The 17,862-nt window shown below is 44.0% G+C and overlaps 1 protein-coding gene and 3 non-coding genes across 4 annotated transcripts in view; all 4 read left to right on the top strand.

The window, feature by feature from the left end:
- Window positions 1–6,722: 6,722 nt before the first annotated feature.
- Window positions 6,723–6,829, top strand: LOC124475084. The gene has a single exon (XR_006956884.1). It is a non-coding gene; the product is annotated as a U6 spliceosomal RNA (small nuclear RNA).
- A 1,508-nt stretch (window positions 6,830–8,337) lies between these two features.
- On the top strand, window positions 8,338–8,444 carry LOC124475083. The gene has a single exon (XR_006956883.1). It is a non-coding gene; the product is annotated as a U6 spliceosomal RNA (small nuclear RNA).
- Window positions 8,445–12,771: 4,327 nt separating this feature from the next.
- Window positions 12,772–13,670, top strand: LOC124474984 (piggyBac transposable element-derived protein 4-like). Its single transcript, XM_047031467.1, has 2 exons — window positions 12,772–13,072; window positions 13,184–13,670. Exons 1-2 carry the CDS (start codon window positions 12,823–12,825, stop codon window positions 13,501–13,503), a joined length of 570 nt encoding a protein of 189 aa, XP_046887423.1. The 5' UTR covers window positions 12,772–12,822; the 3' UTR covers window positions 13,504–13,670.
- A 4,150-nt stretch (window positions 13,671–17,820) lies between these two features.
- Window positions 17,821–17,862, top strand: part of LOC124475082 — a 107-nt gene continuing 65 nt past the window's right edge. Inside the window, exon 1 of the small nuclear RNA XR_006956882.1 lies at window positions 17,821–17,862. This exon is cut by the window's right edge and continues 65 nt beyond it. This is a non-coding gene — a small nuclear RNA (U6 spliceosomal RNA).

Genomic DNA, 17,862 nt, shown 5'->3' with positions numbered 1-17,862 from the left:
GGTCTGCCATAACTGATTCTCTGGTGCTCAGGTCGTAATTTCAATCACACAGCACGGAGCAGTGTAGGCCTACAGGTATATCTGGACCACAGCCAATTAAAGGCAAAGACCCGCCCTGTCCTGATTAGTTTAGACTACGATATGATCCTACCATGAGTGTGAGTTCCATCAAAGAAGAAGCAAACGCTTCGTTCCTGGAGATTCAGCGGATGCGAGGAGGTTAGGTGCACCGCTGAGACCTAGGAATTTTTTGTCGCACCCGTTCAAATTTTGGTCGCATATTGGTCACTAGAGCCCTGTATCTTTTTTACTAACTACTATGCTAATGGTCTGTTTTGTTCTACAACGCCACTGAGTGCGTTCACTTGACCATGAGAAACCTGAAATAAATTGTTGGTTTATGCCAGTAATGCGATTACTCCGTTTAAATGTGTAATTACTTATGCAATTACTCAATAAACGCATCTACATGATTCTTTTTATTAAAATGTTGTATGCTCCACGGACAAAACTTGCACCATCATCCTTCTGCAACAAAGTGTCGCCGTGTCTTCCTGTATCGGCTCTACTGCTCTATGTTTCATTCAATCAACACATTGAATCCTACTAAGACAGCTGAGTAAACACACTCAATGATAGACTACTATATCTGCTACTGCTATCCCAACTATCATTTCAGCTGTTAAAACTATAATATTCTTGTTACGATTAGCCAGCCTACTTCTTCCTTTGTTTAACAGTTCAGCTTTCAGCTTCTCCCGCATTGTAGGCTATTTAAGATCTTAGCTTTGTTAGATGATGCAGTTCAGCTTTCACACTGCTTCTTGAAATTCAACTATTTCTTTGATTGCTTTACAATGCTCAAACTTATTCTCCCGCATTGTATTTAAGAAGTTAGCTTTGTTAAATGATGTAGTTCAGCTTCCACGCTCCCTCTTTTGTGTGAATAAAAAATAAATAAAAAATAATTTCAGCTTGCGGGCATTTTCTAATTTCTGTATTTTCAGCCATAAAAAAAAAAATAATCCAGATTTCAGCATTCCAATGCATTTTCTAGTTCAGAATTTGCAGTTTTCAGAGGGACATCATTCTATGTCATTTTGTATCCCTTTGTTATCTACTGTTTAAGTCTCCACCTCTGTGAGTACTCCTGTTCCTGTATCATCCATGTCACTGTCAACAGGAGAGTGATCTTCTGCAGCATCATTGTCATGATCCATATTGTCAGCAGCATATGTCAAGTTATGTCTCTGTCCAAAATCTGTGGTACTTTCAGAATATTCATTGACGACTTGTTTTTCCATCAGCTTCATTTTCTTTCATAAATCTCAGGTAGTGCACCCTAACATGGGTACCACCATGTCTGACAAATACCACGGCTCCATCTTGGCCTATCACAGTGGTCCTTTCCATTGTCGGCAATCTACTCTCTTGTAGTACACCTTGTCACCCATCTCGCATCTCTCATTTGTACTTTGTAGCTGTTTACGCAGTGTGGTTAAAAGTTGTTGCAAAACAACTTTTCAGTGTTTGTGAAGATTAACTAGTTACAAATAAAATGAAACACTGTTTTTGTTTTTACTGTTATTTCTATAGTCTTTTCCTATTTGACCTACACCTAAATGTAAAATATTTATATAAATATTTACAGAATATCCTTATTCTTCTGATAACCAGTAGCAGCTAATCAAAATATAGCCTATTCTTTACTGCTTTAAGTAGAAAATGAGTAGTGAGCAGAATTAAGTTCAAGTTATCATTGATGCAGCCCTCCAACACATATTAGGTTTCTTATGTGGCCCCTTGAAAAAATAATTGCCCACCCCTGAGTTACGGAGCCGGGCCATGGAGCCAACCCATGGAGCTAGGATTTTGATGCCAGGGAGAGTGTGGCAAGCTGGTTAAGCCAAGGCCAAAAGGCCAAATTACAGGTATTGGCCATCTGAAGGGCGTGCGACAGCAAGCGGAAAGCCCGCTATAAGACTTTAAGCCATGAAATATTAGGTCTCAGTTCAGGGAAGCACTTTTAAACAGTAGCACTTTCTATTTAGAAATGTTTTATTTTGCTTAAAAGGTTTTGGTTTGGCAGCTCAGTGACGCACTTAAAATATTAATATTTTATACAGTATAATTGTGCTTCAAATAAAAAATATATTAACTTTATTCTTGTTTGCGATCATTTACATAATATATATGAATTTATATGGGCGTGATAAAAAGGTGACCTTGAACTTGTGGCAACGCAAGGAAAAATATGAATGCACCTACATTTTGTGCTGGTGCACCTAAATAAAAAGGTTAGGCGCACCAGTGCAACCAAGGTTAATAGTTAGCCTGGAGCCCTGAATTCTGATTCACTTTTGCTTAGTCCTGTGATGAAGATATCTAGCCTTTCGTCTCTACACACTGCGTGTGCGTGCAATGTCTATTATTGCAGAGCTTAAAAAGTAGCGTCACACATGTGATCGTTCGAATGCGGGTCTCGTAACGTCTCACAGATGCGATTTCGAACCTTCCAACTTAATAATTTCCAGTTAGACTTAAGCCGTTTGTGTTTCACCTCTGTGTACATTTTACGCCTAGTGTGGAGCAGGCGTAAGTTGGAAAATCGGACTAATATCCATGGTAATTATAATGTACAACAGTTTGATTGCACATGCAGCGCATCTTGTTTATAGGCAACATATAAAAAGGGCATTTAGGCGAGAGAGTCGTCCGTGATCGCACAAATACAGTAAATTTTATTGGTGATCTATTTCCAAGATGATTGTTTCGGTTTGTGTTGATATTATTAAATTTCCCCGTGAGCACGCTTCTATTCTCGGTATACACCCAAGTTTTCTAATTTCTCTATCAGTAAAATGTATTTTCCTTTTCTTTTGGTTTGTTTGAAGGAAGATGGATAGGCTCTTAAATGTGTTGCTGGGCAACAATCGACGCTTTCGCATTTTCACAAGGACACGCATCTTAAGACCAGGCATAGCTACGACCGTGGCCTGTGAAGCTTGGTGCACTTGATGTAAATTCAAATCACAAAGTCGGACGGAGCTAAGACTGACGTAAGAGTTGAGACCAACTTTTTTACGCCCAGCTGACGCACTAGGCTCCTGATGCTTACAAGCATACACACAGTACCTGGGGAGAGCCTTGAAGGCTTTCTCAAGGAATCTGCAGGGGGCCAGTTCCAGGCAGTTCAGCTCCAGAAGTTCAGAAGTGAGAGCAGGAACAGATTTGACAGGTAACAAAAGTAAACAGAAATTGAGAAATAGAGATTTTCTTAATTAATTTCAATAAGGTTGCTGTCAGATAAATGGGTACAAATGGTAACAGAATATCATAATAAGTCTTTGTGTGTATATATATAGATATATATTTATATATATTTTAATTATAGGCTATTGGCTTTCATATCCACCTATTTTTTAAACCCTCAACCATACAATGGGTTCAGAAATGACAGGTAAGTGATGTCAACCTTCTTTACACACTACTTTTGTGCATTGAAATGATTGTTCATTCTGTGATGGCCCTGGGGATTTACAGCTAGTCTAAATCTTTCTAGATGCGAACCAACTGCTACACCATCCACTACTACTACAACTACACCACCTACCTCTTGCTACACCACCCACTACACCACCTATTACCACTACTACACAACCCACTAATACTTCACAACCCACTACACCACCTACTACACCACCCACAACTACTACACCACCCACACATACTACACCACCCACAAATACTACACCACCCACTGCAACACTAACTACACCACCCACTAACACCACCCACTAATACATCACCTACCACCCCAACTACCACTACTACTCCAACACCACCAACTACACCACCTACTGCTACACCACCCACTACACTACCCACTACACCACCTATTACCTCTATTACACAACCCACTAATACATCACTTCCCACCCCACCTATCACTACACCACCCACAATTAGTACACCACCCACTGCAACACTTAATACATCACCACCAACTACTACTACACCACCCACTGATACTCCACGTACTACTGCAACACCACCCACTAAACCACCTATTACCTCTACTACACAACCCACTAATACATCACCTCCCACCCCACCTACCACCAACTACACCACCGACATACTACACCACCCACTGCAAACACTTATTACACCACCCACAACTACTACACCACCCACTGCAACACCACCCACTGCAACACCACCAACTACTACTACACCACCCACTGATACTCCACGTACTACTGCAACACCACCCACTGCTACACCAGCCATTAAACCACCTATTACCTCAACTACACAACCCATTAATACATCACCACCCACTACACCACCTTCTACTCCACCCTCAAATACTACACCACCCCCTGCAATACTTACTACACCACCACCAACTACACCACCCATTGCAACACCACCCGCTGCTACAACACCCACAACTAAACCACCGACTACATCATTCAAAACTACAACACCCACTACACCACCCACAACTGCAACGCCACCCAGTAGATCACCTACTCCACCACCCACTGCAATACTTACTACAACGCCCAATACAACTACTACACCACCCACTAAAACACTGACTACACCACCTGCTACACCACCAACTACACCACCCACAACTAAACCACCAACTACATTATCCAAAACTACAACACCCACTGCACCACCCACAACTACTACACCACCCACTGCAACACCACCCACTGCAACACCACCAACTACACAACCATCTCCACCACCCACTGCTACCCCACCACCCACTACACCACCTACTACTACTATTACTACACCACTACTACACCTACACCACCACCACTACACTTACACCACCACACCTACTCCACCACCACCAGTACACCACTCACTTATACATCACCCACCACCCCCCACCACTACTACACTACCGACCACAACACCTACTACTGCTACACCACCCACAACTACTACACCACCCACTAAAACACTGACTACACCACCCACTGCTACACCTCCAACTACACCACCCACAACTAAACCACCAACTACATTATCCAAAACTACAACACCCACTGCACCACCCACTGCAACACCACCCACTGCAACACCACCAACTACACAACCATCTACACCACCCACTACTACACAACCCAACACCAACTAGAACTCCCACAACTACTTTACCACACACTGTAACACTACCCACTACACCACTTGCCAACCCACCACCCACTACTCCACCTACTAATACTATTACTACTCCACCCACTAATACATCACCTACCACCCCACTTACTACTACACCACCCACAACTGCAACACCACCCACTATACCACCCACTAATACACCACCCACAACTAATACACCACCCACAACTGCTACACCGCCCACAATTAAACCACCTTTAACACCACCCTCAATTACTACAACACCCACAACTACACCTACTACTACACCAACCATCCACAACTTAACCACCTACTACTATGACTACTACCACCACCACACCTACACCTCCACCACCACTACATCACCACCACCACTACATCACCACCACCACTACACCTACACCACTACCACACCTACACCTCCACCACTACACCACCCACTAATACATCACTTACCATCCCAAGTACTACTACTACACCATCCACTACTACATCACCTACCACCCCAACTACTACTACACCAGCCACTAATAAATCACCTACCACCCCAACTCCCACTACTACACCACCCACTAATACATCGCTTACTACCCCAACTACTACTACACCACCCACAATTACACCACCACCCACAATTACACCACCCACTACGTTACTACAGGAAATAAGGCAATTAAACTGCTTTAAATCACGTCACATCCATAGTCTCGCTTGTGTCAAATAGATAATTGGTGTCATTTAGGGCTTAAATTTACACTGCATCTAAATGGTTGTTAGGTGTTACAAGTGATTCAAGGAGTCTAGTCTTCATCCTCACTTTTGATGACAAATCTTTTCAGCATCATCTGGATAGTAAAACTCAGCAGCTGACTCTTCTATATCACTCTTTCATTGTATTCCACTTAGTATTGGTAGTTTATGTATCCTCAGTATAGTTACACCATATATTTAAATTTAAAATTCCTATATGTTTAGTTTTATTATGTTTGCTTATAAAACCCTTTCTGATTCTGAGTACATGCAGAAAAACAAGCTCATTCTTCTCAAACACTTCAGTCATTCATTAAGGGTGTGGAGGGAGGGGTGAAGGGACAGAGGGCAGCCTGTTCTCTGCTGTCTATGATGTGGAGTGGGGGAGGACAAAGCTCTGCCTGCTCTCTGCTGTGTAGTGGGGGAGGGGAACCGTGACGGAAGAATGCGGAAGAGAATCCTTTTGTTTCCGAAGCACCAATGGGTGTTAGGAAAAGGTTTTCAGATCTAGAACGACCAATCCTGGTGGCGCGAGGATCAAACCAGCGCCATACTTTTCCCCTTTGCCGACTGGTCTACGTTGACCGTAATGAACTCATAATATTTGACCGTCTGCAACTGGTGACGATAAAGGATTCAGCTAAACATTGTCGTTGTTCTGTGACAAGTCATTTCTTCGTTTAAGGAGGGTCTCTGATGTCTGTTGAAAGGCTAATTTGGGAGTGTAGTTGCGGAGGCTTCCCTGTGACGTATTGACCAGGTTTTGGCCCATACATAGGGCTTCGCCAGGGTGATAGTTTGTGCTTGCTTCGGCAGCACATATACTAAAATTGGAACGATACAGAGAAGATTAGCATGGCCCCTGCGCAAGGATGACACGCAAATTCGTGAAGCGTTCCTCATTTTGGGCCTGTGCCTGTGCCCTGTGCCTTTCTAGGACCTCAACATATGATTGAGAACATTAAAGAAAAAACATCGATTTGACTTAGTGGTGGGCCGTTATCGGCGTTAACGTGAGACTCTTAATCGCCGATACAAAAAAAACCCATTGCCGTTAATCTATTCTCAAAGTTGGGTCGGGAGCTGGGTCTATACTACGCAAGCTATGATGACTTTCACCTTGACATGTAGCGCAGGGGAAGAGTCGTCGTCGACCTACTGTTTGAGTGCCGGACGAGTCAAGACCGTCAGCACAGCTCTATCTGCCAAGCGAACTAATCTCCTCGCTCACCTGGCTTGAGAAACCCGTTCTCAAAGACTCACTTTTTGTCGTTATTGCATCTTTTAAAAAGTCAAAGCATAAAAAGCTTGATGAAAATTCAAAGTACAATGTTTGTGTCCAAGATGCAGTGGACTACAAGTATAAAACCGCAGACAATACTCACAGGCCTACTTATTATAGCCTAATAAAAAAATTAAAAAAAGTATCATCACAGTCCACAAATGACCCGATCACCCATCCTTTTTAGGAAAGCTTAAGGCGACAGTTGTTATGCCTTGCATGCAGCTAACATTTCACAAACACGTGAGAGTAAGTGGATTTTATAGGGCTGCTTGATTATATGAATGATCGATCTCCCAACTGGCACTGTATTATTGTGTGTTGTAACGCGAGGTCGGCAAACCAGCGGCCATCAGTAAACGTTAGGCCTATGGGTGCAAACAAGAGTTTATATTATATACTGAGCTGTTGTTGACTTGACTCTAATCAAAACTAATCAAAGGACTGAGTGCTCTTGCAAATGAAGCGACTTGACTTTTGGCTAAGGTAATAGACTAGCTGTTTTTGCTGATGCTGAATCGACTGTAGCATAAATTTACATTGGTAATGAATTTAGTGCAAGTTGAACGCGTGTTTAAACTTCACCCGGGGAAACTGACTTCAACTTCAGAGGCTCGGGGACAGCTCAGTTGCTCCCGTCTTTGCCGGGCTGCGGCCGCAGTGCCACCGCACAGCAGCAGAGTCTACATGCTCTAGAGTGGGGGGCAGCTGCCCCCCCCCTTGCCCCCCTCCTGTAGATCCGCCCATGGTAGTGGGGGAGGGGAACCGTGACGGAAGAATGCGGAAGAGAATCCTTTTGTTTCCGAAGCACCAATGGGTGTTAGGAAAAGGTTTTCAGATCTAGAACGACCAATCCTGGTGGCGCGAGGATCAAACCAGCGCCATACTTTTCCCCTTTGCCGACTGGTCTACGTTGACCGTAATGAACTCATAATATTTGACCGTCTGCAACTGGTGACGATAAAGGATTCAGCTAAACATTGTCGTTGTTCTGTGACAAGTCATTTCTTCGTTTAAGGAGGGTCTCTGATGTCTGTTGAAAGGCTAATTTGGGAGTGTAGTTGCGGAGGCTTCCCTGTGACGTATTGACCAGGTTTTGGCCCATACATAGGGCTTCGCCAGGGTGATAGTTTGTGCTTGCTTCGGCAGCACATATACTAAAATTGGAACGATACAGAGAAGATTAGCATGGCCCCTGCGCAAGGATGACACGCAAATTCGTGAAGCGTTCCTCATTTTGGGCCTGTGCCTGTGCCCTGTGCCTTTCTAGGACCTCAACATATGATTGAGAACATTAAAGAAAAAACATCGATTTGACTTAGTGGTGGGCCGTTATCGGCGTTAACGTGAGACTCTTAATCGCCGATACAAAAAAAACCCATTGCCGTTAATCTATTCTCAAAGTTGGGTCGGGAGCTGGGTCTATACTACGCAAGCTATGATGACTTTCACCTTGACATGTAGCGCAGGGGAAGAGTCGTCGTCGACCTACTGTTTGAGTGCCGGACGAGTCAAGACCGTCAGCACAGCTCTATCTGCCAAGCGAACTAATCTCCTCGCTCACCTGGCTCGAGAAACCCGTTCTCAAAGACTCACTTTTTGTCATTATTGCATCTTTTAACCCTTTGAAGCGTACGAACATACCGGTATGTCCAGTCCTGGCTGGTCCCTGGAGCGTACGGACATACCCGTATGTTTAGAACGCGTCCTTAGAATGTCCAGTTTGGCTTATTACGTAACAATAAACTCTTCAAAATTAGACTACGTGTATATTATAAACATACGTCTTGATGCACTGTATATTTTGAGAAAGTTTACCTTTATTATCCATATGAAAACGTTCAAACAAATTAGTTTAGCTAATGTTAGCTAATAGCTAACCAAAAATAACTCACGCTTTACTCACGTCACCTGGTAAACCATAAAATTATCCGTTTTCCTTGACTTGGCTATCACTTCCAACACATGTTACTTTTGTACAACCAACTACAGATCGAAATAATAGATATACGTTCACTAATATGCATCTAAAACATCCGACAAAAGTTTGTCTTTCGTCTTGTTTTGAGCTACTAGAGGCCATCTTTGATTTTTTTTTATCTTCCGGCAACAAATATGACCCTTGATGATGTACCACTTGACCCCGTACGCCTCAGTATTTTCTCGTGAGAAGAGTATGTTATCTCGTTGACCCTTTGACACCCACAATGCATTGAGTACTGATCAAAACAATAAACATGGCAGCCCACGTTATCGGTAATAGCAATTAGCTTATCATCCTATACACTACCATTACCACTAAAATCATATACCACAACCACAATATGTTAATATTTGAATAACGGAATAGCAACTACTTCCCTAATTTGCAACAACGTGTTTTAAAAAGGAATATACGTTTAATTTTACCACAGTACAGTAACTTTTTACTAATATTTGTCGTCAGACTCGTCACTCACATGATTCCCGCTCATATGATTTGCGCTCACATTCACCAGTCAGAGAAATATAACTTTTCCACAATGATGACACATTGAGTACATATGTTATGCCAGGTTGCTTAGCTTTGTCTTGTCCCAAGAATTTCGGTGCCCAGTCTGACCTTGTGTTGTTGTGTGCATCTGACAATAAAATACTTTAACTTGAAGTGTTTTTAAATTCTGATGGTAATCTTGCCGAATAACACGTGTGGCACACCCAAATAATATGGCACACCTAAATGAAAACAGATTATAAACAGACGAATCAATTTGGCATTACAACGTTTTAATTCAAGGCATTGGTTCTAGTCGAGGCAAACTCCTGCGACTGTGAACACAGAAACACTGACATGTGGTGCCCACAACCTGCCGTTCCGCTGGACCATCCGGCTGACCCTTACTACAAAAGTCCCACCGGCATCAATACTAATATTGCTGGTACAGCCACAGCAACATCCCACAACTTTCTACATCGAGTGCGCGTTACTGTTTCGCGCTGCGCATCAGTGCAGGTTTATAGCCTATTGGTGATTGATCACATTATGAAAATTGCACATTTACTGGGTATTTGGGTGGCTCTGAAAAGAGCCTTTGTGTTGTTTCGTAAGCCACACGCTTACAGGACGGTTCTCAGGCCGACCAGGACATTCTCGAGGAACAGCTCGTTCCCCCTACGGTTCAGATGAACCCCGTCCCTCCTAAAAACGTCCTGGTCATGGCGGATGTTGCTGTTGGCGACTCCAACTCTGCGCATGAAGCCGGCCACTCCGGCATTCACGAACCGCCTTGACCTCTCAATGCCATAGGCACTGCGGCCCCTCGCCTGGCTCCGGTACACTCTCCGCTGGATGATATCGGAGAACAGCACCATGGTGTCGGGGAACATCCAGTGGATGCAGTCGAGGTCTCGCCTAATGCTGCGCAAAAGGCTACACCCCGACTGCGACCCGAGATTGTTCCCCCCGAGATGGATAACCATCACGGCCGGTGCTGGTCCCGACGTCCGGCGAAGGAGTGGCACCAGCTGCTCCCACCTCATCCCGCGTCGGCCCATCCAGTGGACCTGGCAGTCCAGCCCCAGGGTTCGGGTGAACCTTGCAGACCGGGTGGCGGTCAGGTGGCGCTCCAGCCAGTGGACGATTGATGATCCAACGATCCAGATATCCATTGTAATAGTAATAAAGTAATTGATAGATATTGACAGCAAATAAAGGTAAAGATATGTAAATAAGTTGGCACGCCTCCAAAATTTCAAGGGGGATAGGCGGCAAGATGCTATGCCACTGTACATTTGACCCCTCCCACCGGTCACTCGCTATGACGAGCTAACCAAAGCAAGAGAAAACAAAGCAGCCTACCTGATCCCTATTAGCCACATTAGCTCATATCTCTGTCCACATAACTAATGTGCACACATCATAAACACGTTAAAATCACTATATGTGAATATTTGAAAATCGGAACAGTATATACACCGTACGTAGCAATAACCTGGTGAAAAGAAAGACATTACGTTGTATTTGACCACACTAACTTTTTACAAGTAATTTATTTTCACTTACTGATCCACCCATACTGCATTGCAATGTAAACAAATATGGCTGCCCCCATCACCGGCAAATCAATAGCTTTTGGAAGCTAACTTGTTGTCATCTGTACAACTTCCATATAAAAGGCAATTTTGGGTTCATTTGAATATATTGGATAATCGGAATATCTGATACGCCCCCTATATGTAAAAATATGTGAAAACATAAGCAAATCAAATATTTATACCTCAGCACTGCTGAGATTCTTTCCCCATTCAATGACAAATGACGTAACGTTGCTGTCAGTGTCTCTCGCAACCCGCCACTTGCTACTCGTACTCGACAAGGACAACACCGACAGCAAACTTACAGCAAACAAACGGCATTTAGTCAATTAGCAGACTCACTTTTCCAGAGTATTACTCCAGAAATGGCATATTTTTCGGGCAAAAGGAAGCAACTCACAGACATCGACATCCAAGAAATGTTTTTTAATTCAGATGAAGAAGAGGAGTACAACACCGATGCAAGTAGCAGTGATGACAGTGATGGTGAGGGTCTGCCCCCAAACCTAGAGGACCTTGCAAACCCAGAGGCCGAAGGTCCCTCTAGTGAAGGCGAAATGGAAATGGGGGATGAAGTGGAGGAGGTGAGTTCCACGAGCTGGTGGGCCGCCAGTGATTTCACTCCCCCTGGACCCAGAGTTGTGTTTAATGAAACACTGTCTGGGGTGCAGACCCCCCCCGAAGATCCCACTGAGGCTCAGTGTTTCAAACTGTTCCTCACAGAAGAACTAGTCGAGGAGATAGTGGAGGAAACAAACCGCTATGCTTCAGTGCAGCAGGAGATGATGCCGTCCGGAGTAAAAGGCAAGATTGCTAAATGGGTGCGGACAACCGTGAATGAGATGTACTCATTCTTGGTCGCTGTCCTCCTGATGGGAATTGTGAGAAAGTCGTCCCTCCGAGACTACTGGACCACAGATCCCATCCTCCTGACCCCCTTCTTCGCCACAATTTTTTCCCAGGACCGTTTCCTGCTTCTCCTCCGTTGCTTGCACTTTGTCGACAGTGCAAGCGCTAACGTAAATGATCCCCTGCACAAGATCAGAAATGTGTTTAGTGCTCTCACCACTTCATTCCAAAGGGTTTTTGTGCCACACAGAGACCTCTGTGTCGATGAATCCCTAATGAAGTGGAAGGGTAGGCTGGCATTTCGGCAGTACATCCCATCAAAAAGGCATAGGTTTGGTGTCAAATTCTTTGTCCTTTGTGATGTGTTGACCGGTTACGTGCAGGACATGATCATTTACACGGGATCCACCACTGACATCACCCACTTTCCAGGACTTGGGATATCTGGCTCGGTCGTGATGACCTTACTTGCACCCCACCTAAAAAAGGGCCACGTCCTGTACATCGACAACTGGTACAGCAGTCCAACATTGTTCCAGCACCTCCTCTCCCGAGGAACGGGGGCCTGTGGGACCGTTCGTGCAAATCGGAAGGGGATGCCAGCCTTCAGCCCTAAAATGAAGAAGGGTGAAGTGGAGTTCAAACAAAATGGCAGTCAGTTGGCCGTTAAGTGGCATGATAAACGTGACGTTCATATGCTCACCACTGTTCATTCATCAGTGATGTCAGCCACGGCAAGGATTGATCATGCCACCGGGGAGAGGAAACTCAAGCCAGCTTGTGTTCTTGACTATAACAAGAAGATGGGGGCTGTGGACAAGGCGGACATGGTGAACAGCTTTGTCGAATGTGCCAGGAAGACTACCAAGTGGTATAAGAAAGTCTTCTTTCACTTGGTAGACACTGCTGTTCTCAATGGCCACATCGTCCACCGTCAACAGTCTGGTGAGAGAAATGCACAATACATTTCAAATTACATAATTTCCTTACAAAGCTTTTAAAATAATTGAGTTGCTGTGATTACTGATTCCTACTCATTTACTTCATTCTGATTAGGGAGAGTCATCCCTTACCAGGAATACAGACTGAACTTGATGAAACAGCTGCTCGAGGTGCATCATACACCTCGACGCCCATCCACCGGTGGCCGTCCCACATCAGACAATCCTCTGCGGTTGACTGCCAGGCACTTTCCCTCGGAGGTCCCTCAGACTGCTACCCAAGGAAGCAGGACCAGGAGGAAGTGCAAGGTGTGCACTTCTACCTCGCGTCGGAGAAAGGAGAGGAAAGTGACAAAGTTCATGTGTGTGGCATGCAACGTTGCCTTGTGTGCTGCCCCATGTTTTGAGGAGTATCACACACTCAAACATTATTAAAAACCCATCGTTCTACCTTGGCCGTTGAGCGGGATTTAAAAGCCAACGGTTCAAGCAGGACGTTCACATGACATCTTGGTGAGGGGTCATGCCACAACAACTGATCAAGCCAACAGATCTCCCGTTCTACCTTGGCCGTTGAGCGGGATTTAAAAGCCAACGGTTCAAGCAGCAGGTTTGTATGTGACTTTCTGCCTTGGCGTTGAGCGGGATTTAAAAGCCAACGGTACAAGTAGCAGATTTTCAACACTCCCTGCATTATACATATACACATATATAATGATATTCAACAATTGTTTCTATTGTACTGCCCTTTCTCTGTTTCAGATATGTAGTTCCGGTTATAAAAAAAACAAAAAAAAACCATTTGTTTCAGATATCCTGTTCCTGTTATAACCCCCCCCCCCCCTACACACACACACACAAATATATTTTCTGTTTCAGATATTCTTCGAGATATCCAGTTTGTGTTAAAAAAAAAAAAAAAAAAAAAACTTTTTTTTTCCCCAGATATCCAGTTCAGTTCCTGTTATAAAACCTTTTTTTCAGATATCCAGTTCCTGTTATAAAAAAACACAAAAAAACACAAAAAAACTAACCACCTCTTCTAGAACCATCACCTTATCGCGGTGAAGAGGTTTGTGTGTCCTAATGAACCTGGGGGCTGTGTTGTCTGGAGCCTGGTGCTCCTGGTAGGGTCTCCCAAGACAAAGTGGTCTCAGGTGAGGGGCCAGACTAAGAATGGTTCAAAAAAACAAAGGACGACATAGTAAACCAAGAGAGGAGTCAACCTGCTCGGAGCCCTAGTCTGGAGCCAAAACAATAAACTCTCTTTTTTTTCAGATAACGTCAAGCTATCCAGTTGTTTCAATGTGTACTAATTGTTCTTTCCAAAAAATCAAACAATTGGTTATATGTACATATATCAGATGGACTTCAAGCTATACTTTCTCTTTTTATCCTACTATGCACTAATTATTATTTCTGTTTCAGATAACACATTTCCACCTTCGCCGTTGAGTGGGCAAACTAGAACCTAAAGATTTTCCAGGAGCTTGCTTGATCGCCTTGTAGCTAGGGGTCAGGGAATAATTTTCCAGTCTCGCCTTTATTGGCTCAAATTGGCTGACTGGTTTTTCGATTCCCTCTGGAAAAGCAGTTTTTAATTATATAAAATAAAAACAATTGTTTCAAATACTGAACTACTGTGTCTTTTGTACATGTATCCTGTGATTTAGAGGCCTGTGCAATTTACTCAGCTAGCATACAGTACGATATGGGTAAACCATGTTCATGAAATAAGTTACTAGCGTTAGATGAAAGCCTGCCAGACAACAATAATCGTGCATTGCAATCCATTTGGACCGAAGACTTCTGCAGTATTTAGTATAAGGTAAAATCCGACTACACTAAATAACGCTACGTAACATGGCCACTAGTTAGTAACAGCTAGGTTAGCTAGGTTAGTTGAATTACACTCTAGCTAGTTGAATTACACTATTACGAGCTAGCTAGTTTAGCAAACACATCACCTCGTAAAGTACAACAGTTAATACTTTCATCTCAATATCATGCAAAATATGTGTTGTAACTTCAGTTGAACAAACACTTCACTTACCAGAAAAACGTCGCCATGAAAGGTAAACATGGTCCCACGAGGCGGATGAAATGCATCAAGGAGGAGGGGGGTGGGGGGTGGTCGTAATATTCTAAACAACCAATGGGTTGTTGCCTGGTCAAAGCTACGGGGTCCAACAGGTTCAACTCAAAATGCGAATAGAGAAATGCTTAAATTGTACAGCAATTCGACATTAATGCGTCATAATTAATTTCTGGAACGTTAAAATTGATCCAAAATCACGCGCATTAAAAACTCACCCTGGGGGACCAGTCAAACAATTTAGAACGTACGTGTGAAAGGGTTAAAAAGTCAAAGCATAAAAAGCTTGATGAAAATTCAAAGTACAATGTTTGTGTCCAAGATGCAGTGGACTACAAGTATAAAACCGCAGACAATACTCACAGGCCTACTTATTATAGCCTAATAAAAAAATAAAAAAAAGTATCATCACAGTCCACAAATGACCCGATCACCCATCCTTTTTAGGAAAGCTTAAGGTGACAGTTGTTATGCCTTGCATGCAGCTAACATTTCACAAACACGTGAGAGTAAGTGGATTTTATAGGGCTGCTTGATTATATGAATGATCGATCTCCCAACTGGCACTGTATTATTGTGTGTTGTAACGCGAGGTCGGCAAAACAGCGGCCATCAGTAAACGTTAGGCCTATGGGTGCAAACAAGAGTTTATATTATATACTGAGCTGTTGTTGACTTGACTCTAATCAAAACTAATCAAAGGACTGAGTGCTCTTGCAAATGAAGCGACTTGACTTTTGGCTAAGGTAATAGACTAGCTGTTTTTGCTGATGCTGAATCGACTGTAGCATAAATTTACATTGGTAATGAATTTAGTGCAAGTTGAACGCGTTTAAACTTCACCCGGGGAAACTGACTTCAACTTCAGAGGCTCGGGGACAGCTCAGTTGCTCCCGTCTTTGCCGGGCTGCGGCCGCAGTGCCACCGCACAGCAGCAGAGTCTACAGCAGGGGTCGGCAAGTAACTTGGGCCACGGGCCAGTATTTTTCCTCGCCACTAGACGGCGGGCCAGAGTCTGGGTTACTGCCTATTTAGACGCTGCGATAGGTGCCCTTGCGATACGTGCACTCGCAACAACTAGGCCTACATGGAGAATGGGTATGTCTACTACAAATAGCTAACGATAATAAACCATGTGCATGAGCCCATTGGTGGTCTGTTAACGAACTGTATCAACATGGTCGTCACTGTCATCCCAACGTGGTGGGTCGTCATCGTTGGTGCACATAAATACTGTCATCAAGTGAGAATAGGATTACTAGGACCTAGTCAAGGTTTTAATGTGAGGTGAAATCGGAACTTCACATTAATGCGAGCAAAAATTTAATTTTTTACCTGGCTTTTTCAGTTCCTCCTGGGATCTTATCCCTTCCATTTTATTTTTTTCGCTTCAGCTTAATCTAGCTAACTCCCTCCACAACAATAAATTATGGTTTGTGTTTGAGAAACATGCGCGACAACTGAACTGCACTTTTTAATGCACGGTCTGATCATGCGCTTAATTAGATTAAAACATAATGTAGCCTATTAGCTTACTTTTCAGTCACACAGTAACTTAACAAACTTAAGGCATATCCTGTTATTCGGTGTGTGAAAAAAACAAAGAGAAAGCAGGCGATCTTCTGGCCCAATTTATAAGCGGGCAAAGCGGCCCACCGTGAATTCTCCCTATTCTCCCGATGGCCATTCCGGGCCTGAAACTATAAATTAATAAGCAATGTCGTGGGGGGTGCTATCGGGGTGCTTTGGTCTTTCTTGGGGGTGCTGAAGCACCTGCTAGCCCCTTCCTAGCGCTGCCATAGAGAGCGCTGCCCATGATTACTAACCATAACTGTGCTTTCACCTCAGGCGATCTGTCAGCCGTGAGGTGTAGCGATCATATGGTAGCGATGACATGGCGAAAAAATACTTCAGAAAAGTCAATAAGTGTATTCGACTTCATGCAGCGACGGCAGCGCCGACAGCCGGCTGCCTTGAAGCTGAGAATGCCATTGGTTACTTCAAGTCAACCGGGCTGCAGGCGACGCCGGCGCTGCATGAAGTCGACAACATCTAATGACACCATACCCAGTTTCCGGTTTCAAAATAAAAGTCGACGGGGAAAAAAACGTTATAAAAAATATATCATTGGAAATATTTTGACGGGCCAAATAAAATTGCTGGCGGACCACAATTGGCCCGCGGGCCGCCTGTTGCCGACCCCTGGTCTACAGGCTCTAGAGTGGGGGGCAGCTGCCCCCCCCCTTGCCCCCCTCCTGTAGATCCGCCCATGGTAGTGGGGGAGGGGAACCGTGACGGAAGAATGCGGAAGAGAATCCTTTTGTTTCCGAAGCACCAATGGGTGTTAGGAAAAGGTTTTCAGATCTAGAACGACCAATCCTGGTGGCGCGAGGATCAAACCAGCGCCATACTTTTCCCCTTTGCCGACTGGTCTACGTTGACCGTAATGAACTCATAATATTTGACCGTCTGCAACTGGTGACGATAAAGGATTCAGCTAAACATTGTCGTTGTTCTGTGACAAGTCATTTCTTCGTTTAAGGAGGGTCTCTGATGTCTGTTGAAAGGCTAATTTGGGAGTGTAGTTGCGGAGGCTTCCCTGTGACGTATTGACCAGGTTTTGGCCCATACATAGGGCTTCGCCAGGGTGATAGTTTGTGCTTGCTTCGGCAGCACATATACTAAAATTGGAACGATAC

The sequence above is a fragment of the Hypomesus transpacificus genome, chromosome 12 (assembly GCF_021917145.1).
Source record: "Hypomesus transpacificus isolate Combined female chromosome 12, fHypTra1, whole genome shotgun sequence".
Classification (NCBI taxonomy): domain Eukaryota; kingdom Metazoa; phylum Chordata; class Actinopteri; order Osmeriformes; family Osmeridae; genus Hypomesus; species Hypomesus transpacificus.
This window is presented reverse-complemented; position numbering and strand designations above follow the sequence as displayed.